The 23,871-nt window shown below is 41.0% G+C and overlaps 1 protein-coding gene and 1 long non-coding RNA gene across 4 annotated transcripts; one reads left to right on the top strand and one right to left on the bottom strand.

Annotated features, from left to right (window-relative positions):
- The first annotated feature begins 3,007 nt into the window (after positions 1-3,007).
- On the top strand, positions 3,008-22,434 carry Slc19a3 (solute carrier family 19 member 3). Of its 3 annotated transcripts, none has more exons than XM_046439956.2 (6): positions 3,008-3,093; positions 14,753-14,904; positions 17,587-18,400; positions 19,658-19,850; positions 21,437-21,578; positions 22,188-22,434. In XM_046439956.2, exons 2-6 carry the CDS (start codon positions 14,755-14,757, stop codon positions 22,344-22,346), a joined length of 1,458 nt encoding a protein of 485 aa, XP_046295912.1. In that variant the 5' UTR covers positions 3,008-3,093; positions 14,753-14,754; the 3' UTR covers positions 22,347-22,434. The 3 variants fall into 3 exon arrangements, with proteins under 3 accessions (XP_046295912.1, XP_046295913.1, XP_046295911.1); XM_046439957.2 differs by lacking the exon at positions 3,008-3,093 and adding an exon at positions 6,070-6,151; XM_046439955.2 differs by lacking the exon at positions 3,008-3,093 and adding an exon at positions 7,003-7,274.
- Positions 8,678-14,769, bottom strand: LOC131423985 (uncharacterized). Its single transcript, XR_009226282.1, has 3 exons — positions 14,530-14,769; positions 11,672-11,740; positions 8,678-9,486 (listed from the first exon to the last, which is right to left on the bottom strand). It is a non-coding gene; the product is annotated as an uncharacterized LOC131423985 (long non-coding RNA).
- Positions 22,435-23,871: the final 1,437 nt, after the last annotated feature.

The raw sequence follows: 23,871 nt of genomic DNA, 5'->3' as shown, positions 1-23,871 counted from the left end.
TCCAGGCTGGCCTGGGCAACTGAGTGAGACCCTGGCTCACAATAAAAAAATGAAAAGGGCTGGGGATGTGGCTCAGTGGTAGAGTGCCCTGGGTCCAATCCCCAGTGTCAACACGCAAAAAAAAAAAAAGTATTTATATTATGAGTTTAACAATAAATAAATAAATTATATATATATATATATATATATATATATATGATAGCTAATATTTCACTTTCTTGAAAAAATTATGAATGTTAATAAACTTTTTGTTTTTTTCATACTATACATTCACTAACTTCTTTCCTATTTCTACGTCTCTGTTAAAAAAAAAAAAACTTTTAAAATAAATTTTTGCAAATTTTCTCCTTATCTGATTGTGTTTCTTGTCTGTTTGTACGATGTGTTCCCTTTCATGGGCGAGGATGATGGCACAATGGATAGTGGGTGACATTGGAAGACTTGGGAGAGCTTTCAGTTAGCGGATGCTTGGTCTCATAGTGTCCTAGAATGCACTTTACACTGAAGGTAAAAATTGAGAGTAGATAGATACCCAAACTTTGGCCAACAGTGTCATACAGGGAAATTTCTGTCTCTCCTAGAGTTCTTGGGAGTGCCTGCAGCTGAGTTATGTCTGAAGCATTGGTTAGCATCTAGGAGGGAAACAGATAAATTAGAGTCAACTACACCATCAGCTTCCTAATGTCAGATTTTCTTTGCTTGGTCACCCTTTTCTACTCTTATACCAACTACTCAAATAGATTTTTGTGAGCACCAGCGTAGCCACATTGCTGAGCACAGCCTCAAGAGCCATTTGGTGTCTGCCAGTAACTAAAAGATAAACATTAAAAATTCTCTCTCTCTCTCTCTCATCTATCTCTCTCTCTCCTCTCTCTTTAAAAAAAAAAAAGAGCCATTTGATTCACTTGCTCGATAAGCTGACCATTCTCCCCATGGTGGGGGGGGGGGGAGTCATGTGGCCTCCCATGACATCTGGTAAACTGACACTCTTTCCTTCCCAAAGCACTTCCTCCCCTGACTTTCTTCTCTCCTTCCTAATAAAGTTCCTCACCTCACTGCTGTTCTTGTGCCCTTGTTTCTGTTCCTATTCAGTCTCCCCTGTAAGGTGAAGGAAGAACCCCAAGTCTCAGACCCGAATCCTCTCATTCACCAGATCTACATTCTCACAGGATCTTCTATTTTTCTTTTCCACTGCCCTTACTACTTCCAGCATACCATAAAATTTATGAATTTATGTTTACAATTGTTCCCTCTACTGCATCCTGCCCTCATCCAGAGTGTGAATTCCTCAAGGCAGGTATTTTGAACTCTGTTCATGGATGAATCCAAGCATCTAGAACAGTTTGCAGCACATAGCATTTACTGTATAAATAACAATTCCTCCTCCTCTCCTGTTGAGAGCCACAGACCAAAGGGCCCCAGCAAACTTTCAGACTGCCAGCTGATGATTGGCTCACAGCAGCCCCAGCAACTTCTAGCTGATTGGCTCAGCTGGGGTGATGCTCATTGGGCTGTTTCCCCGCCCTTTCAGACTTGGGAGCTGCTCATTGGGGGACTTTTTTGGCTCCGCCCACGCAACCCAGCCAATCGGCCTCAAGAGCAGGAGGAGTGGGGGAGGTTGAGAGGCTTGTGGGAAGCCGGTGGTGGCAGTTGGGCTCTGAGGGCTTTTCCTGAGGAGCTGTTTTGTTTGGTGTGTGTGGTTCTAAAAATAAAGTTAGTTTCTTTTGACAAGTGGCTCCTAAATTGTGCCCAGCCAGACTGCGGCACTCTCCTTCTCTCCCTCCTCCTCCTCCTCCTCCTCCTCCTCCTCCTTCTTCAGAATTAAACCCAGGAACACTTACCACTGAACTACATTCCTAGTCCTTTTAATTCTTTTTATTGTGAAACAGGGTCTTGCTAAGTTGTTGATTGTCTCACAAAGTTGCTAAGACTAGTCTTGAACTTATGAACCTCCTGCCTCAGCCTCCGAAATTGCTGGGATTATAGGCATGCACCATCATGTCCTGCTAATAAAGAATTTTTTAGTGAATGATTCCTTTAAAAACTATTTTTTATTATGGAAAATGCCAAACATACACAAAAGTGGAGATAGTACAATAAATTTCTCTAAGAACCACCATCCAAGTCAACAATTAGAAACATATGACCAATCTCTTGTCATTTATGACCCCACCCATACCCTTCCCACCACTGGATCACATGGAATAAAATTTAGATCTCACCATCTTCTTATTTGCAAAGTGACCTTTATGTTGCTATGAATGAATTCCTTCTCATCTCTCTCCGACTTAGACAGTGGGTATGAAAGAGAGAAACAGAAGTAAATTTCTCTAGATCCCACTTGAGATCATCTCTCTTGGAGAGGTCTGGGGGAAATCAGGGCATCTTCAGCTCTCACAAAGTTTCACAATGTTCTCTGGGAGAATGCAGTAATTTGCAAAGACAACACATTGCACAACAAGTAGCTCAGTAATCTACGGACTTCTCATAAATCATCCGAGGGTGAGCACGAAAAATCCAAACCAGTGGAACAGGTATGCAAGACACCTGGAGGACTTTTCACCAATTTTACTTCTGCTAGTAACCAGTTGAAATCCGTCAATGTCTATGGTTAGAGTGTTTTTAATTCCATCAACAGATAGCTAAAAAGTTACTTGAAAATTTTCCGTTTAATCAATAGCAACTTTATGTTAAAAAAAAAAAAAAACTTCGCTTAATAAGAAGTATTACTTTAATATATGAGTTATTTGTATCAAAGACTCTCAAAGGGCCATCCCACCCCACCTCCTTTAAACACATACACACCCGCACACACTGATTAAAAACTTTGGTTCTGGAGCCAGGATGTCCCAGCTAAAATCCAGAATTATCTACTTATTAGCTTTACTGCTTTCTTCTGTGCAAAAAAGGGCTCATAGCTAAGTTGGGCCTAGGAACCTAAATTAGCATATGCAAAGTTGGGGTGTGGCCTCGGGTCAGGGCTCCCTGGCGGCCCCGCCCCCGCCTTCCTTACCTCCTGGGTCCACCTAAGGCCACCGGTGGTTGGTTGTTGGGGGCAAGTGAGCGACACCGCTTCTCCAGGAACATCTCTGGGTGAGTTAATTGGAGAAACTCCTGCGCCCCCTGGCGAAGCCCTCTCCCCTCTTTCTCAGTTTGGGGCTAACTGCAGCTGCGTTCTGCGGGACCTGCCGGCCAGCCAGCGCCTGCCGGTGCGGTCGCCCTTTGGGTTCTGCCGGCCCTGGGGCTGGGTCCCGCCCAGCCAAGTCTGGCTGGAACTCTCCCGTGCAACCATCTGGAAAAGCAGATTAAATACAACCACGACTCTGGTCAAAGTATCAGCAACTCCCAGGGTCACACCCTGTTTCACAGGTTTCAGTTGAAAAGAAATTTTAGCGCAAAATTCCAAATCCCAAACCGAAGATGGGGCAGAGGTCCTTTCTAGTGAGGAAAAGAAAAACGAATGTGAGATTAAGAGAACATAGACTCAATCGAGAACTGCTTTGATTGAAACTAAAAGAAAACACAACCACGTCTTGCAGTAACACTCCTGGAAGAGATACTTGATCATCAATTAACATTTATGACATCTATTAATCAGGTCAGAGTCACCAGCCGAAAATGCATGAAGATTGGAGCCTATGACACGCTTCAAGTTTGAAAATGATGAAGAAAATAATAGTTTTTAAAATTACTTTCACAGAGGTGATTGGTTCTTACCCAATATTAGAACCCAGTTTTTCTGCTTAGGCAAAATGTGTTTCTTTATTAAGGAATTTGTTTTAAATAGACCAAAACATAACTAACATTCCAGATATATTTTTCTTCACACTTAGAAGTAGCTGAAGTGGACAGAAATACCAATTTTGTTCAGTCATATTTGATAACAGAACAAGAAGTTGGGTAGCGCAAATGTAATTCAAGAATGTCCAAGTACAGAATTACTGCAATTTAGCTTTGTGGTCTTAATTGGCTTTATTTTGTATTCTAGTGCAACACTTAACTGTAACATGGAGTAAGTGTTCCAATGGGCTGAGGCAGAGAAAGAGTGAAGAAAGCACAAACAAAACCAAGAATCCATGGGTCAAGTTAAAGTCCTTTAGCAGGTGGGGACAAAGGCAAAAGAACAGAAAAACAACTGATTAGCTAGCATCAGGTTATTTCAGGTTACTTCTTTTATGGAAGAATTAAAGCAGAAGGAACTTCATTCTGATCAACAACTTACTTTCAGCTTGGAACTTGGGCTTGAGTGACTCCATTTTTATTTATAGCCTCTCTATGAGACCCTAAGTTAGGGAGCTTCATCTGAAACAGTGAACTCCTATATCTTTGATTTAACAAGTATAACTAGTCAAAGATTAATTTCTTGGCCTTAGCAGCTAAGGTAAAGTTATCTACTGTGTACCTTTCTGAGATTACTGTCCCTGGACTTTGCACAGAATTACCAATTCTGGTTGAATTTACACTGTGTGCCTGCATGAGAAGGAATGGGAAAGAAGGTTTATAGAGTATCTATTATTTGCTAAGAACCTGATTGACACTTCCCAAGACTGTCTTGTGATGGAGGTATAAACACCTGCATTTTAAAAGGAGGCTTGGAAAGGTTACTTACATGCCATAAGCAAGGGTGGAGCCCAGAGGAAAGGTGAGTGTCAGACTCCAAAGTCAGGCTCTTTCCACTGAACCACACTGCAAACCCAAACCTGGACGTAGGCTGGAGTTCAAAGTTGGCTGGGAAGGTTTGCAGTGAGGTATCAAAATGTTAAAGTTGATTTAATAATTTAACAACTAGTAGCAACTAATTTCAATTCAGAAGAATAAATAGGAGTTTATTTGGGTAAGCTGGAGACATGATGAAAATCTTAAAATATTTTTAAAAAGGTAAAGTCATGACTCCTTTGCCAGTATAAAAATAAACATGTGTTAAAGGCTCATTAGTGAGGAAACAAGTAAGGTTGTTACAGTCAGACAAGGAGAATCCAAATAATGGATACAGTTTTAGAACAGGAATATTGAATATATGTAATGCAATATAGATTGGTTTTCATCTTCTAAGGTCTTCTTCAATTTCTTTCTTCATTGTTCTATGGTTTTCAATGTGGACATCTTTCACCTCTTTGGTTAGATGATTTATTCCCAAGCAATAATTCAATAATTTCTTTCTTTCTTTCTTTCTTTCTTTCTTTCTTTCTTTCTTTCTTTCTTTCTTTCTTTCTTTCTGTTTTTGTTTTGTTTTTTGATGCTATAGGAAAACTATTGATTTTTGTATATTGGTCTTGTATCCTGCTACTTTGCTGAATTTGTTCATCAGCTCTAGAAGTATTCTGGTGGAACATTTTGGATTTTCTTAGAAAGTATTGCATGTTGTCAGCAACAGAAAATTTGCCTTCTTCTCTTCCTCTTTGTATCCCATTGATTTCCTTCTCTTGCCTGATTGCTCTAGCTAGAGTTTCGATAACTATATGAATAGGAATAGTTAGAGTAAATGTCCTTGTCTTGTTTCTGATTTGAGAGGAAATGCTTTCAGTTTTTCTCTGCTCAATATGATATTAGCTTTGGATTTGTCATATATAGCCTTTATGACACTGAGGTATGTTTCTTCTATCCGTACATTTTCAGTGTTTTTTACATCAATAGGTGCTGGATTTTGTCAAAGGCTTTTTTCTCCATCTATTGAGATGATTTATGATTTTTGTCCTTGCTTCTATTCATGTGATGAATTGCATTTATTAATTTGATAGGTTGAAACAACCTTGCATCACTGGAATGAAACCTACTTGATCAGGTTGTGCAATCTTCTTAATGTGCTTTTGAATGCAGATTGCTAATATTTTATTGAGATTTTTTTCTTCTGTGTTCATCAAGGATATTGGTCTGTAATTTTCTTTCCTTGATGTGTCATGATGAGCAAGAAAAGAGAGGGTGAGAGTGTACCACAGTGTTGAAGATGGTAAGAGAAACAGAACGGATAGGTACAATTAGTACAGGATTTTACATACTTAAAAAAAAAAAAAAAAGCCAGGGTTAAAGGCTACAGAGATCTTATGATGTTCCTGTCACGTAAAATCTCTTAGGATGGTTTGATGGAACCTCCCAGGCTGGAAAAGCACCTTGTGTTCGGAGTGGAATGGCTTATACCAGGGGCCAGCTGCTGGTAAGCTTGCCCTCCCTTGGGCACGATGCCCAATTGAATCTTGACTAAGGAGAATGCCCTGCACTTCTGGTGCAGCGAGTATGCGCTCACTTGCTGTTTCCCCAGGGCGCACAGCCAGCGCGCAGGACCCTGTTCGCCCCAGCACCCTACTTCTTCACAGTTGCAGCCTCCGCACGCCACAGGTGTCACTGTGGGTCTGAGTCTCCAGGGCTTAATCTCCGAGAGGGCGGCCACGGGTGTCTTGCTGTAGGCGGGAGTGTTAAAGTCCTCTGCTTAGGTAGATGTCCTGCTTCATGAGTCTCAGTGAGTACAGAGGGGCGCAATGGCTCTGGGAGTCCCGGGAGAATTTCCCCCAGCTCTGGACCTTCCAAACTGCCAGACTGTGGCTGGTGCACTGGGAAATGGTCAGACCCAAGGCCACCCTACTCTATCATCCAGCCTGTTGCAGTCCAGAGCTGCCAGCAGGGCTTGGCCAGACAGTTGTTCCTGGGCAGATTTGGGGGCTGAGGAGAAACAAGAAGGGGGAGGGGGGGTAGAGATGGAGACTGTTGAACCTTGAAGATGTTGTTGAAAACAGGATCTTCAACATCGTGGTGGAGACCTTGCTCCTTCTTGCACACATAGGTGGATCCCGGTCCTAGCTCTCACCCTCTCCTGCGGGAAGTGCAGTCTGGTCCCGAGGCACTAGTCAGGCGGGTTTGTGGCACCCTATTTAAATCTTCTTTCGCTCAGACTCAGTGTCTGTCTAATGGTCATGTCGAGAAAGTTCTGGAGACCTTTGTGATCCTTTCTCCCCACCCCCTGCACTCAGGAAAGGTCTTCCCCCTCCCCCACCAAGCATCCAGGTCTCCTCCGTGTAGCTGTAGAATCTGTTTTTTTCCTTTGGGATTCCAAAAGAGGGTGGTTGCTGAAGGGCGTGGACTCAACCTTGGAAAAGGGGTGGGAGATCTTGCTGTGACAGGTCAGTTCTGAAGGAGGAGGAAAGGCTCCTGACAGAGGAAGAAGGGGCATTGTGACTGGGATTTGCAGCAGCTGGCAGCTGGAAAGAGCAGGAGTTCACTTTGAAGTCAGGACACCAATTCTGATTACGGAGAGAGAGAAATTTAGCGCACAGGAGGAACAGGTAACCCATTCTCACTGAATTAATTTAAAGAGTGTTCTACTTGGCCAGACTTGCTAGACTTGTTAGCCTGTCCTAGCTTTGATGTATGGGCACTGTTTCCAATCTAAACTTTCTGGGACAGACCCAGATTCAAAGATCTTGCTCTGTTTTGTGATTATGTAGAAGTCTTGCCCTGTGCTGAAATTTGAGATTAACCTTCATAGTTGTTCCAGTAGCGAAAGTCCAAGTTGAGAGAGTTGTGTAGGGGGAAAGGGTGCATTTGCTTAAAATGAGGAGTGAGTCACATGTGGTATAGATACAGACTTTAAGTTTAATTGTTTCTAATTGTATATATCCATGTAACTCTACCCCATCAAAACATAGACGATTTAATCAAACCAAAAGTTTCCCTCTTCAGTCAGTGACCCCCAATCTCAGAAATGATAATTCTGATATCAGCATAAAGTACTGTGGTTTTGTCTGGAGACTTGATACAAATATAATCATACAGCTTGTCTTTTTTGTGTCTGGGTTCTTTTAGGAAGAATGGTGTTTAACATTCATTTGTTCTGCTCCGTGTATTAAATAATCTTTGTTGAGGTATGATTTGCAAATAATAAACTGTACATTATAAGCATGCAGCATGTGACTTTGGACAGCAGTTTGTAACCCTCTCTACAATCAAATACAGAGCATTTTATCACCTCCAAAAGTGCCTTGTGCTCTTTTGCAATCAGTTCTTTCCTACCTCTTACTCCAGGCAAAAACTGATCATAGATTAGTTTTATTTGCTTTAGGACTTTATGTACATTTTTGTGTCTGGATTCTTTGGGACAATATCCTGTTTTCAATATTCACCCAAGTTTTTGAAGTAGTGCACTGTTTTTTTTTTTATTGCTCATTGCTATTAGTTGTTAATATACACCATATTGGGTACATTCCCCATTTAATGAACACTTCAGTTGCTTCTTGTTTTTTTGCTGTTGTGAATATACGAATTTTCTTGGATAGACTGCAAATAATTTTCCAAAGAGTTGTTTACCATTTTACATTCCCACAAGCAGTGTATACAAATTCAGTGGCTCAAAGTCTTTGCCAACATTTGGTTGCTTGTCTTTTTGTGCTTAGCCATTCTAGTGGTTGTGAGATGTTCTCATCATTTTACCTTGTGATTCCTGATAATTCACTATATTTTGTGAAGCATTAAGATCTTTTGCTCATCTTTTATTGTTGAATTTTAGGAATTCATTATTTATTTGGACACAGTTCTTTTGTCTAATGTCAGCACTAAGTTTTAAGTGTGCACCTTCCCTTAACATGTTTTAAAGGGTATCTCTGGATGAATAGCTGTGAAATCCAATTGATAGCGTAGTCCTGTCTCTCCCTCCCTCCCTCCCTCCCCCCCCCCTTCTTTTATGATTCATTCTTTAAATTGCCTGGATTACTAACCCAGGCCTCCTCCAGCAACTTGCCTTGAGTTAAGCAGACTGCAACTCTGCTTTATTTGGATGTTTTATTCAAAATTAAATTCTCTATTTTAAATAATAAGATGATAAAAGGCATAATTGTTGTTATACTCTGCTATCAGCTAAAAGCAAATATTTTTATTTTTAGTAATCAGACTTTTAGTTTGCTTCTGTCTGATGAGAGGCTTGACTGGCAGTATGGAAAGCTGAAAATGTGGACTCCTTAGAAAATGTAACTACTAGGAAAAATGCAGTGTTTGGTCATCTTCCCAGGTTTCTCTCACAAAGCTGAAACTCTTGGAAGTTCCTGAGTGGTAGGAATGTTTGTGTTTTTCACAATGACCCTTGGATAACACTGGATCTCTGCTAATGAGCTTATCTTAGAGTGAGGCCCCTAGAACTAGTCACTGGGGAGACCCAGTGATTACAGATTAGAGGGCTTGAATACCAGGAAGTGGGGGTGGGGGCGGCTGGAGATCAAGGTCTGAAAACCCTTGAACCATAAGCATGGAAGAGCTGGTCTGCTGGACACACAGATGCTGGTGGGCTGGCACCCTTGTAGGGAAGCACTGGCGCTCCATGGCCCCCATACCTCCTCCTGTCGTCCATCCTTCATCTCACTGTTCATTTATGTCCTTCGAAATAGCCCTTATAAAAAGCCAGCAAACCATCAGGAACAGTGGCACATGCCTGTAATCTCAGTGACTCCGGAGGTAGAGGCAGGAAGATGGTGAGTTCCAGGCCAGCCTGAGCAATTTAATAAGACCCTGTCTCAAAATAAAAAGAAAAATGAAAAGGGCTGGGATGTAGCTTAGTGGTAGAGCACCCCTGGGTTCAATCCCCAGTACCAGGGAAGCAGGGGCAGGCAGTAAATATGTTCAGGGGAGTTCTTGGAACCATCACAGAAAATTAACTGAACTCAAGAAGGGAGTAGTGGGAACCCAGTTTATAGCCAGTCTGTCAGAGGTATAGATGACAGCCTACTACTTGCAGCTCAGTGGGACTGAGTCCTTAACCTGGGGAATCGGACGCTATCTACTTTCTCCAGGTGGACAGCCTCAGGACTGGGTTGAATCAGCAGACACCCAGTTGGTGTCCAAAGTGTGCCTGGTGTGAGGGGAACACCTGCCACACCTATGGTCACAGCATGATTCTGTCCTGTGTGCAGAAGGCAATAAAACAGCTGGCTTTTCCTTCGGAACACACTAAGGCTCCTTGTGTCTTGGGACAAGTGACATCTTTTGCATATGTCTGTGACTCAGCTGCCCAAACCCTTTGGAATTTTGAGGCTGTAAGATTATTATTTTAAATGATCAAGCTGTTGCTCTCATTTGACTGCAGTAAAGCTCTGGGGAGGAATGTGAAGATTGGGTGCCCTGTCAGGCACCCTGTCTCAGAGGGCTAGAGTGATTAGTGCAGAAGGGTTGGACTGGAATTGGGTGGAGACTCGGGATTCTAGACAGTTTCCTTGAACGTTTTTGGCATCTGGGTTGATTCTGACAATGTCTTCTAAGCAAACATGGGAGGGGATTTGAAGAAGAGATTCCTTTCCACTGTCCTCCTCTCTTGGAAAGACTCAATCAGCTAAGGCTCCTCCTGGGTGGAAACCCTCCCCCCACACAGGGCTTCTGGAAGCCCTCCTGTGATGCCAGTTTCTGCAGTTCTTGGCTTTTAATAGTTGCCTATTCCACACAAATGGAATACACCTAGAAATATCTGCAGCCATAGAGTTTTGTTGTATATATAAACACATGTTACCTAAGGGTTAGGAAATAAGACACTGTCCATATCTGAAATTTAGATAAGGTGCAAGTTGACTTAAGTTCTCAATTAAGCACATATGCTTCCCCCAATATATACGTGGTCAACACCTGAAGACGTTTATGTGCACGAGTTGGGGAAGGGTATAATGTACACAATAACTCTGTAAGTTAAAGCTAACTAAAGGAAACTCAGCAGTGGAATTAGTAAATGTGCTCTAACCTTCTCTAGTAGCTCACTTCTGGGATCCTGGCAATGACGTAAAGCTTTCTTCTTCTATTTTCAAAACAGAAGAAGAAAGCTTTTTTCCTCCCATACTACAGAATTAAGATGGCCAATGAGTGTATCTTGCAGTCAATGTAAGAATTAAGTTGTCAGGCATGGAGGCACACACCTGTAATCCCAGCAGCTCAGGAGGCTGAGGCAGGAGGATCATGTTCAGAGCCAGCCTCAGCAATTTAGTAAGGCCCTAAGCAACTCAGTGAGACCCCGTCTCTAAGTAAAATACAAAAAAGGCCTGAGGCAGGGGCTCTGTGTTAAAGTGCCCCTGGGTTCAATCCCTGCCACCAAAAAAAAAAAAAAAAGAATTATGTTAGTTTCAAATATGGTATTATTTCTTACTGAAAGGAAAAAACAACTAAAGGAAGTGGTTCAAAGTGGAAAAAGTCAACAACATGGTAATAATTGGAAAAAGAGAAGAGAATAAAATGAATTCTTATACCAAGAAACTACAAGCATGTAAGAGGTGACATAAAAAGAAATCTTCCCAAGGTAGATGAAAACAAAGTAGTGAGAAGCCACTCCAGGCAAACTTGAACCAAGTCAAATACAAATAAATTTTACATTTTATAGGAGAGAAAGAAAAAATCTGAGCCTCTTACAATGAAGTAGCTTTAGATATCTTAGCAAGGAAATTATCATTCTTCAAAGAACAATAGGGAAGCAATAAAAATCTGTGGCCTTGTTTGGAAATGCCCAAAATAGACAGAGTTGGATATGGAATGGTAGGACACTAAGGTACCTGGTGGGAGAGCTGTGGCTTTTTTCATAAGGTGAGAAACAGTTACTATTCTCCTGCAAACAAAGGAGAAAGGAAAGCCAGAGGGAATAAGAATTGTGCTGGTTTTCACATCAGATCTTGGACTTGGATTCAGTGTTTCTAATTCCAGCCTCACTAATCTTTCCTCTTACCTTATATCAAGAAAGCCCAGCGGTATCTGCAACATTCCAATTCCATTGTTTTATATTGTGTTTTTCAGACTGTGGTGTCAAAGAAATCCAGTGAGTGGCAAGCACACTTTTTTTTTTTAATGAGGCAAAAAATAGTAAATATCAGAAGGCATTACAGAGTATAGTTAAGTTTTTTTCTGCAACTTTTGTTTAGGTTAACAATATATAAACATACATATGTGGTCACAATATACACTAACATACTGTGGGACACAGTCACTGGGTTAGAAGTAGCAGAAAGCCAGGTTCAGTGGTGCATGCTTTTAATTCTACCAACTCAGGAGGCTGAGGTAGGAGGATCAAAAGTTGAAGGCTAGCCTCAGCAACTTAGCAAGGCCCTGTCTCAAAATAAAAAATAAAAGGGGCTGGGGTATTTAGCTCAGTGATAGAACAGCTTGGGTTCAATCTCAACTGCTAAAAAAAAATAAAAATGAAAGATGGTGACAAATATGACAGATATGACTTCCATGTATTAGTGAGACCATAGGCTACAAGCTCCCCCGGAGGAGAGTTAATGATCTTGGTGAAGCCAAGGTTGCTGTCCCATTTTACAGATGAGAAACTGAACTGCAAGACTCTTGCAGAATCGAGGATCTCCCTGGTCTTTCACTGATGAAACTTGAAAGAGAAGCTCACTCTGGAAAACCAGGCAGCACTTATTCTTATTCTCAGCGGGGCAGGGGTTGGGGTTGGGGTAGTTATCCTTTCTGCAGTACTGCCTTCCCCAGCTCCCATACCTTGCCTGTTCTTAACTAATCATTCTGTAGTTGTTTGTTTATTCCATTTATTCAGCGTCTTCCTTGAGGGCCTACCATGTATCAGGCACTGTTTGAGACACTCAGTGTGCAGTAGTGAACCGGACAATAGGTCCTGCCCTCCTGGGGCTCACTCTCTAGGGGACATCTGTTATATTTTTCTGCTTAACCTTCTCAGCTATATCTAGATGGGCAGCAATATCCAGAGCATAAGGAGACAAACAGTTAAGTAATCCGGGGGCCTTCTGACAGCCAGCAACCATGGGAGTAGTTCTAGGTCTCTGAGATACATGGAGAAGATGACTTGGAGTTGGTTGTCAAATCCATGGTCAGCACAGATGGACAGAATGTTCCAGATGTAGAGTCAGCACATACCACCCCATCAAGATCACCCTTCAAAAGATGACCTTAGTAATTGACTAGCAAGGATGCCCTTTCCTGTGAGAAGTTCCCAGCAAACCCAGCAGCATCCCAGGAAGAAGAGAAAGCCCATGACTTCTGGTGTGAAGGAATAAGCCAAGGATCATCAACCCCGATTTTCCCTGGACAGAACTTTTACACTGTCATCATTGTTCACTGTTGTCACAATCCTGGTTCCAAAATCTGATCGTCTTGTTCTCTACACTGTTTCTTAAAAAATGGTGTTTACCTTATTTAACTTAAGAGAAAAACTATGCATCTGTTTGGAGCCACGTTGTGACAAAGCTGGGTAGGTGACAAGCTGTGGCATGACTCAGCAAGATCCTATGCCTGGACACCTGGAGTTCCACCCAGGAGACTAGTTCTTCTGGAAAAAGCACCCTTTTACCTCTCTCTGGCCCACTTTCAAACCTTCATAGCCTCTGGAAGCTCTCTAGATTAAGCCACACATGTGATTAAGCCACAACATGTGGACATGTTTATGAAAACATTTCCTTTCCTCACTGTGAAAAGAGGGTGTCATTAGTTACCCCCTGCAGCAGAGAGGAGGGGCCACAGGAGTGAGGCCAGTGGAGTGGTGGGAGCATCCTGATGGGAGCTGGGGACCCCTGGCTTCAGGTCTTAACCATGTGGTTTGAATGTAGTCATTGAACATCACAGATTTTCTATACAGTCAACTCAGAATTTGGGGAAATGATGTATTTTATAGTTGCTATGAGGCTTTGATAAGATAATACACAGAAAAGCATCCTACAACAGGTTAGTTTCCTTCTTGTGAATATTTTCAGAAGTTAACCACAATCAGGACCACCAAAAAATACAACTAAGCTGAATCTCAAACATGAAGGAATAGGAATGAGCATTCTTGCACACACTGTAATCATCAAGACAAAACAAATGTTTTCAAGTTCAGCCACCATAAAATAAGGCTAGTTTTGTTTGTTTGCTGTGTGATGACAAATGAGAGCCTCTTGTGTTATATGTCTGAAGTTTGAATTTCAGGTAATGTCTATGCTAGGAAAAAGTATAAAGTATTAATTGACTACCTGCCCACATTGAGTGGTGTGAAACCGCAGGATTCGAGAAGAGCCCAGTTATGGTGAAAAGTAGAAGAGCTAGAGGTGTGGCCAGTGGTGGTGGGCTTGCCCAGCATTCACAGCCCCAGTGTCCCCCCAAAAGAAAATACAAATAAAAAAGTAATAGCCTACCAGTGACAAAAGTCAGCAAGTTAGGTCTTTGTCCAGTTTAATCTTTTAACTGAAGAATTATAAATTCTTAGAAGATGGGACACACCTAACAAATATCTTGGGTATTTATTCTGTGTCTGGCAAAATGCTAGGCAAGTACAGGCGGCTGGAGAGGTGAACGCGTGAATAAACAATTGCTGCCCTTGTGCTGACAGTCTCGGAATCTCTATCTAGTGGAGTGGGCAGAGAGTGGAAGGTTGGAGTAGTTCCATCTGTTCTCTTGGAAGTGCTTTACCTGGCCCACGTATACCAGTCCACTGGCTAGCGTTTTCCTTAGGTTCGTGCCTGTGTTGGCCCACTGCTTATCAATAACTACTAGCTACTTATAACCATTATTGCTTCCCTCAGTGATAATTAAAAAGAAGTTAATTGACAGAGGAGGGCATGACTGACTCACCTGAGCAACATTTGAGAACACCTATTCATTATTCACCTTTTTGTTTCAACACAAATGGATGAAACTCTAGCCTTTCATAAAACATGTAGAGGGTCCCCAGATGGAGCTCAGAGATAGAACAGTTGCTTAGCATGCATAAGGCTCTGGTTTTGATCCCCAGCACCTCCAAATAAAAGGAAAGAAAGAAAGAAATTAATTTTTGTTTTTGTTTCCATTTGATTAGCCATGGATTGTTTGAGAACTTCACCGAGCAATTCCTGGATTTATCCCACTGTAATCCTCTGTTTATTTGGATTTTTCTCCATGATGAGACCCTCAGAACCATTCCTTATCCCATATTTATCTGGACCAAGTAAAAACCTGACCAGCACAGAGGTAAGTTAATACACATATATATCTTAATGGACTTCAGTTTTACAGGACTTGAACAAGGACATAGGTCTCATTTAATTTGAAAACCTCAGTGAGTTCCATTTTCATAGTACTTGTCACACAATAGAGTTATGCTTCCTCCTCACATTTGCAAAACTGGGCAGCCAAGCACATTACCTGTATAATAGTCCTGACATTAGTCTCAATGCATAGGAACCTTTCAGATCTTTATTGACTTCATTATACTTACCCTAAAAAATGTCAATTCTAAGCACAGGCTCTAGTCCTAGTGAACTGGAAGGCTGCTGGGTATAAACAATATCTAATAGAAAATTTAAATATAATTATGCATCACATAACAAAGTCATCGAAGAATCTACATGATGGTGGTCCCATAAGATTGCAACAGAGCTGAAAAGGCTGAAAACTTCCTTTCATCTAGTGATACCATAGCCAATTTAAGTAACAGCACAATGCATTACTCTTGTGATTGTATCAATATGAGTTTCAACAAATCTACCACACTGCCATCCATATAAAAATATAATGTGTATAATTGTGTACCATATATAGTATATGTATTTTTCCTTCCTTCCTTCCTTCCTTCCTTCCTTCCTTCCTTCCTTCCTTCCTTTCTTTTTGCTGTGGATTAAACCCAAGGTGCACTTCCGCTTACCTATATCCCCAGCCCTTTTTCTTAAATTTATTTATTTATTTTTGTAGTTGTAGATGGACATCATGCCTTTATTTGTTTATTTCTGTATGCGGTGCTAAGTCTCAAACCCAGTGCCTCACATATGCTAGGCAAGCACTCCACCACTGAGCCACAGCCATAGCACACCCCCCAGCCCTTTTTTTATTATTTATTGTGAGTGACACTCTCACTAAGTTGCTCAGGGTAGCTTCAAACTTGTGAGAGCACAGGCATGTATGTGATGCCTGGCTATAACAATAATTCTTTTTTTAAAATCTTTATTTATTTTTATGTGGTGCGAGGCAAGCACTCTACCATTGAGCTACAGCCCTAGCCCTAATACTTCTTAATAATAATAAATGACTTCCTGGTTTATGCATTTACCACTTTGTGGTTTTTAATCACTGTTTTAGAATATAGTCCTACTTGTAACAAGACAAGTATGAATAGCATGCCCAGGACCACCAGCAGCAGCCTCATACATCTCTATTGCTTGTGTGTGTTTACATATCTCCTGTTTGCCACCATCTCTTGACCACATCTTTTTCTCTTGAATGTAATTTAATCTCCTGGTGTTTTGTTCATCATGGCCTGGGAGCAATAGGCTATACCATATATACGTCATACTAGGCATGTAGTAATCTATGCCATTTGGGGTTGTGTAAGTACACAAAGAAAATTTCTCAATGAAAAGTGCTCAGTGACGCATTTTTCAGAATATGTCCTCATTGTTAAGTGACACATTCCATATTTCTTTAGGTTGTTATTCAGTTTTAAAACTATTTAGTAGGTATTGCAGTTGTGGCTCAGTGATAGAACACTTGCCTAACTTGTATGAGGTTTTGGGTTCTCTCCTCAGCACCACATAAAAATAAATAAAATAAAGGTATTGAGTCCATGTACAACCAAAAACAATTTTTAAAAAATTATTTAGCAGCAGGTGAGACATTGACAGCTTTCTCTCCCAGCACTCCCTCCTTCCCTAGAAAGCCAAATTCTCTTACTTAAAAGATCTGTCTCACTGGACTTGGGTGGCACATGCCCATAACCCAGCAACCTGGAAGGCTGAAGCAGGAAGATGGCAAGTTCAAAGCCAGCTTCAGCAACTTAGTGAGATCCTAAGTAATTTAGCAGGATCCTGTCTTAAAATAAAAAGAGCTGGGGATGTAGCTCAGTGGTTAAGCTCCCCTGAGTTCCATTCCCAGTACCCTCTCCCCAAAAAGATTCTTTTTCTTTATAATGAATGCAACCAGAAAATGTCCCCACCGGCTAGAAAAGTATCCTGGGCTGGTTTTACCGGCTCCAGCCACAGCCATGAAAACGTTATGGGTGGCTCCACCTAGAGGGCTGATTGGTGGTGAGGTGGCAGGGCTGAAAGGCAAGCCTGTTCTGTAAAATCACTTGGGATAACGGTTTCAGTACTCCAAGCAGTGCAGACAACAAAGGAGCCAGGGATGGTAGTCACACCTGTAATCCCAGTGAGTCATGACACGTAGACAAGAGGATCACAAGTTCAAGGCCAACCTTCTGAATTTAGAGTGACCTCAAAAGTAGTGTGCATCTGGGTTTAATCCCTAATACTAAAAAAAAAAAAAAAAAAAAAAAAAAAGAATTATTTTTTTTAAGACTTGGAAAACCAAAGGGGCAGAGGTAGCTTTTTAACTAATACACTTAACTGTACATATTATTAAAACTTAAATTTACTATAAAATAAAATTCTGATTACCCACTCTCCCAATATATTCTACTGGGATAGTGTAAGTATGTAAGTTAGATAGGATCCCCCCACCTTTCTTTGGTGGAGGGAAAGGTTCTGGTTGTTTTTGGACCCCCATGGGAAAGGGGAATATCTTTTAGAGGTTACCTTAAAAATCTGTTTTCAATCATGTGATTCCACAAGAATATCTGGTGAGCTACGGAAAGTGAGATGCTCACTGCAGGTCCCCTAGAGATGGCCGGGGCTCGTGGTCACGCTGTGTCTCACTTTGCAGATCACCAACGAGATCCTTCCTGTTTGGACCTACTCTTACCTGGTGCTGCTGCTCCCCGTGTTTGTCCTCACTGATTACGTCCGCTACAAGCCGGTCATCATCTTACAGGGGATAAGCTTCATCGTCACCTGGCTGCTGCTCTTGTTTGGCCAAGGAGTGAAGATCATGCAGCTTGTTGAATTTGTCTATGGTCTGGTCTCGGCCACTGAGGTGGCCTACTATGCCTACATCTACAGTGTGGTCAGCCCAGAGCACTACCAGAAGGTGAGCGGCTACTGTCGGAGTGTCACGCTGGTGGCCTACACAGCGGCCTCGGTGCTGGCCCAGCTCCTGGTTTCCCTGGCAAACGTGTCCTACTTCCACCTCAATGTCACCACCTTGGCCTCTGTCTCCGTGGCTTTCTTCTTCTCACTCTTTCTGCCAATGCCCAAGAAGAGCATGTTTTTCCACGCAAAACCCAGCAAACCAGCTTCTCAGAAGACACCAGGACAGACTGCTGTCCTAGAGGAAGCCCATAGAGGTGACGAAGCAGCCCACCAAGAAGCAGGCACCCTTTCCAGGCATGGGGAGGAGAGCCAGCCCAGCAGCCCCAAGCCCAGACATGAGGCTTTGAGGAGCTGCGTGCAGTGGTTCCAGGATCTGCGGGAGTGCTACTCCTCCAAGCGTCTTTTCTACTGGTCCCTGTGGTGGGCTCTTTCCACAGCGGGTTTTAACCAGGTTTTGAACTATGTGCAGATCCTGTGGGATGACAAGGCCTCATCCCAAGATTCCTCCATCTATAATGGAGCAGTAGAAGCTATTGCAACATTTGGAGGTAGGTAAACATCACTTTATCTTCCTTTGATGGGCTACATTTTAAATTCATTTCTCCTAGTACTAAACATTTCCAGAGTGGTAAATAATTAGCTCTGTTCAGAAGCATGCTAATTTTTTTTTTCAAGATTGGAATATTCTGGAAAAATGGGAGTATCATAACCTTTTACTTAATGTTTGGGTATAGGTAAAAGTAATTTGAGATCTCAGACCTTAGAACCAAATAAATTGTTATTGAATTCCTCAGGCTCCATTTCATCATTTGGACAAGTGACGTAGTATTCCCTGTTCTTTCAGAATTGTTTTTAATATCAAAAGGAAAAAGATTTGCCTAAGTAATGAGTGTTTAATTAATCATTTTAGAAAATACATTAAGGTTTCCAAAAATCTCACTGAAAGAGTCTTGTCAATGATCTAACTAGTACTCATCCCAGCAATCCTATACACCACCAATTTTTAAAAGTAGTTTTATGTTGTTTTTTAAAAAAAAAAAATAATAAGACATGGAAGAGGTGTGAGAGTCAAGACTCTAATATCAGAGAGAAATCTGCCTTTGAAGTTTTTTCTACAATAAATATTTACAGCCTTGTAAATGGAAACTTAAATGTCAAATGAGGCTTTGAAGATATTTTTTAGGAAGTGAGGTCTTTCCACACCCTCATTCAAAAAGTTTCAGAAAACTCATGTGGTCTTTGTTTTGTTATTGTCTATCTTTGGGGGGGCTTCAGTGTCACTCCTGAAAACCAAAACTGTGCCCAAATTGGCTCATTGGAATGATTGCTCCTACCTTCCAAATTCTTGGGGGAAATACTCCTTTGTAGATATGGCCCATTCTTAGATAACATATGGGAAAATTAATTCATCAATTTTCAGTCTTTTGAAACTTAAATGCCTTTCACTTTGTTAAGGAGAACCACAATTACTAACCCTAATTACCATCAATTATCCAATCTCTTGACAATTATCCAACCTTCCTGCTGTGAGTAGGAACCTTTTTGGACCCTCTGCCTAGTCTAATACCTGGTATGTTATAGATACTAATTTAAAGTGTATGACAAAGTAACTGGGAAAATAGGAAGTGAAAAGAGAAGAAAACCTGGATGAATAAGGATAGATCTTCATTCAGATAGATCACATAATTTTGGTGAAAGCAATGTATTCATCTTTCAGAATTGCTCAAGAGCTGAGTGTTTGAGGTGTGTTGATGGTTTCTGTGTGCAAAGTCAGTATGTTGATCTTCCCCGTGCTTTGTTTTCAGGGGCCGTGGCTGCCTTCGCAGTGGGTTATGTGAAAATCAACTGGGATCTCCTAGGGGAGATGGCTCTGGCCATCTTCTCCACGTTCAGTGCAGGGTCTCTGCTCCTCATGCATTACACACTCAGCATCTGGGTGTGCTACACTGGCTATTTGGTGTTCAAGTCCAGCTATATGCTTCTCATAACCATAGCAGTGTGAGTATTACCAAGCATTTTTTTCTACTCTTCTATTCCTGAAGTTCCTCTGAGAACTTCAGAAGGATTTTAATTAATTGCAATGTTGAATGTAATTGCAATATTAAAACACACTATTGCAATCAATTGTGACATTTAATGATTGCAATATTTACTTTCGATATTAAATTTAATTGCAATATTAAAACTACTTAATTTTAAACCCAATGCAACCAAGTCATCTTTCCGTTTAACCATTTGTTATCTGAATGTTGCTCAGATTAGTCATTCAGGGAAAAAGTTCTGCTACCTTCTAAATCAAAAGCAATGATACATTGTCTGGTTTCAGTGATTTTTTTTTTAATCTCCAGCAATTCTTCGTGATAAAACAGAAGCAATGGTACCTCATCAGGGTTTTATTTTTTATTTCCAACAATTTTCCATAACAAGGTGTAATGTGATTTAATTTTAAATGCTTAAGTTTAGATTTCATCCCTAATCTCATTTAGCTGCTTTAGTAATTCCAAGCACATACTTTTCTGTGAACCAAATATTCTCGGGAAAGTTATAAAAAAATTGAATACTGAAATAAAGTAGATAAAAATATTAAAAGAAGCATGTGGTTGCCCTGATACATGGAACCAAATGGTGTTTAATTATTTCTCAAAGAACATCTCTGGGATATAGAATTTCCAATAATCTTTGCATTTTTTTTCAGAGAGATGTTTTAGAAAATTACTAAAGAATGATATGGTTCATATAAGTATAGTTAAAGCTGGATACAGGAAATGTGCTTTAGTAGTAACTAAAGAGATGAGAAACACTTGAATTTCAAGGTGCATGAAAAAAGTTGAGGCAGCTTTATCAGGTTGATTTGTTTTTAACTTGTGAAAAGTTTTTGATAAACAATTGACAAGACATAGAGTTAGAGCTGCAGGAAAAGCATCATGGGACAAAGGAAGGAGAAGAAACAAGTTGGCAAGTTTATTTTTCCCCTGTGTTGCCCTGGCTTAATGGGTCAAACTCTTGTCTGGAGGTTTTTATTGTTGTTGTTTTTTAAGGTAAAGATTTTAAGATAGGACTATGTTTTTTCTTTACATTAAAAAAAAATTCAAAGACCAAAGCCTTTCACCTGTATTTCAAAGAATGTATTAAGAGTTTAAAAATCTATATAATTACAAATTAAATTCAGATTTACTCAATTGTACAAGCACTCAAGGTCTAGATCTTCCAAAGAATAATTCATACACCAAACTTTGTCAATGCCAGCAATTGGCAGTAAACAGATAATACTAAAAAAAAAAAAAAAATCACTGGGAAACAGTATCTAAGATCAGATGACAGCCAATATTCTTATGTTATGAGAATCTAGAACACTCAGGCTTAATTTCTGGCACGCACTAAGTTGGATAGGAGGACTTTTCCCATGTTATCCTTAATTCAGCCTTTAATGATATTAATTCCTTTGCTCTGCCTGTCCGTGTATACTGAGGGATTTAGACAAGAAGTACAATTAACAACACTGTGTTCTCTCCAGTTGCTAGCGTTTGAAGGTAAGACTCTCCTGTATCTTGTGGTTAAAATACTTGTCTGACATCTCATGGTAGATTTCAGATCGCGGTGAACCTAAGCGTGGAGCGCTATGCCCTGGTGTTCGGAATGAACACCTTTATTGCCTTAGTGATTCAGACTGTCATGACTGTGATTGTGGTGGATCAGAGAGGGCTCAACCTGCCAGTCACCACGCAGGTAAGCTCCAGGACTTCTGTTTTCCATCTCATGTAGTTGCTGGGAATGTAGAATAACTAGGTTACCTCCAAAGTTCTTCAACAGCTAACAATATTTTGATTTCTTAAATTCCTTGGCTAGGCAAACTTAAAAACACACGATTCCTTAATTATATTATAACACCATGAAGGTCAATATTTACCTGGGTAAGGGAGGTAAGAAGTAGCCTTGGGGTCTTAAATTCTCCCTTACAGACACTGCACGTAAGTCAGGCCTGGTGGCACAAGCCAAGAGTTTGAGACATAGCACAAAGCACTATTCCAGCCTCCAAACATGGACACCCAGATAAATCGGTAGGATCTAATGTGCTTTCACTATTGATAACAGCAGCTGGGATTAGAGTTTAGACAATCTGCCTCCAAACCAGCGACTCCCTATCCCTGAATTGCTTATATTTTCACACTTGATTCTTCTAAGATAGAAGAGCGGATTGTCTAATCAACATGACCCATCCTCAGATCCTGGGTCTCAGTTACCCCATCATCCAAGCAAACTGACAGCATCATTCCACGAGGTCAATGACATAGGTGGTCAGATTTTATATGTGGCTAATTATTCGTTTTTCTCCAGTTTTTAGTTTACGGGAGTTATTTTGCAGTCATCGCTGGCATTTTCCTGATGAGAAGCATATACATTCTCTACTTTGCCAAATGCCGAAAGGAAGTACAGAGCCCAGCTCAGCCACAACCAGAGGAACCCAGGAACATGGGCATGGCGACAAAGCTCTGACCTTATTACATCAACTGTGGTGGTTTTCAAATCAGTGAATGGAAAGGCAGGCTTTTGAGAAGGAGAGCTTGAGACAGGTGGCCACACATCGACACGGTCTGCAACTACGGGCTCCAGGGAGCCTTTTCAAAACCACAACAAAAGCTCAGCTTTGAAGCAGATGTCTGTGAGCCCGGCTGAGCTGTGTGTAGTCAGCAGGACTCATCACAGACGAACAGCCCATGTTGGGGACCCCCTTGAATAGCAGTAACTGGAAATTCTAGTTCCAGTCACTTGTAAGAACATGCAAACGGCATGGAAACAAACCATGATCTTGGAGGTGATGTCCCTGTTATTGAACAGACATACTAACTGTGCTGACGCTGTTGCTTGGCTTAGGTGCTCATCGGATCTAAGTAGTCAACACCCGGGACATTGTCTTGTCTGGTGAGCCATTTTTCTTCCTCTTCCCGTGAGTATATCTCTGTTTCAATTCTGCACTTCTCTGATAGAATAACAAGATCTGGTCCCATTTCTAAGGGCTGCTCTTGGACTTTGAAAACAGTATTATTCACAAGCTCTGATTTGATAATTTTGCCAATTTAATTTTTTTCATGATTATTTTTTATTTTGTGCTCTGCTGAGATTTTGTGTTGAAACTCTACCTCAGGAATAGCTCTGTATACCCCTGCATGTCCAGGGGAAGATAGTCACATCAATTCTCAGTGGCCTGGGAGAGGCAGGGAGCCTCCTCCCCACCATGACCTCAGATAGATGTGGTAATGCTGCATCAGTGTGATATCTACGATAGAAACTGTACAGGGAATTTCCAGGGGGTTCTAGCAGTATTTATATATATAAATATATATATAAACTTGGGGGAATTAAACACCTAATTTGTATTTATTTTTTTTTAAATTTTTTGGTGCTGGAAATTTGAACCCATGGCTTCATACAGGCTAAACGTGAGATCTACCACCGAGCTATACCCCCATCCCAGAAACACTTAATTTTTAAAAGGCAGAGCTTGTGCTAAATAAAGTGCATCTAAATTTTTTAAAGAGTCTAATTTTTTTGTTGGAATTCTGCTGTAAGTTATCTGAACATATCTGCCATTTGGAACTTACAGTGGAGACTGTGTTGGCAGTCAGACTTTGGGAATAAAGAACACTGACGCAAGATTTTATTTCAAACACACTTCGTTAGAAATCTCAAAACTCATTCACTAAACTGAAAATAATATTCAGTCCCAAACTCAACACAGCAGCTCCCATTTATCCAGTTTTGCTTTCCCTCGTTTCAGGCGGGTCAGCTACAGTCTGGTAAGTAGAAAATCCCAGAACTGAACAATTCATACACTAAACTGCGTGTGAATGGTGTTCCAAGTAGCATAAATCAAATCCTGGTCTTCTCTCTGTCCTGCCTGGGACGTGAATCAACCCTTTGTCCAGCATATCCATGGAACTCACCCAGTAGTCACTCTACCAGATTTATCCTATAATCATGACCTCAGGTATAAAAGGGTTTGGGAAAGTAATTTAGTTTC

The sequence above is a fragment of the Marmota monax genome, unplaced genomic scaffold (genome assembly GCF_021218885.2).
Source record: "Marmota monax isolate L192 unplaced genomic scaffold, Marmota_monax_Labrador192_F-V1.1 WCK01_AAM20220418_F8-fsc00041, whole genome shotgun sequence".
Classification (NCBI taxonomy): domain Eukaryota; kingdom Metazoa; phylum Chordata; class Mammalia; order Rodentia; family Sciuridae; genus Marmota; species Marmota monax.
This window is presented reverse-complemented; position numbering and strand designations above follow the sequence as displayed.

What these genes read in the sequence shown, in the direction of transcription:
- Slc19a3 (XM_046439956.2), top strand. Translation starts at nt 14,755, where the DNA reads ATGGATTGTTTGAGAACTTCACCGAGCAATTCCTGGATTTATCCCACT. An exon ending in AAAACCTGACCAGCACAGAG is followed by an intron (nt 14,905 to 17,586) that starts GTAAGTTAATAC and finishes CTCACTTTGCAG; the next exon opens with ATCACCAACGAGATCCTTCC. An exon ending in ACCTGCCAGTCACCACGCAG is followed by an intron (nt 21,579 to 22,187) that starts GTAAGCTCCAGG and finishes GTTTTTCTCCAG; the next exon opens with TTTTTAGTTTACGGGAGTTA.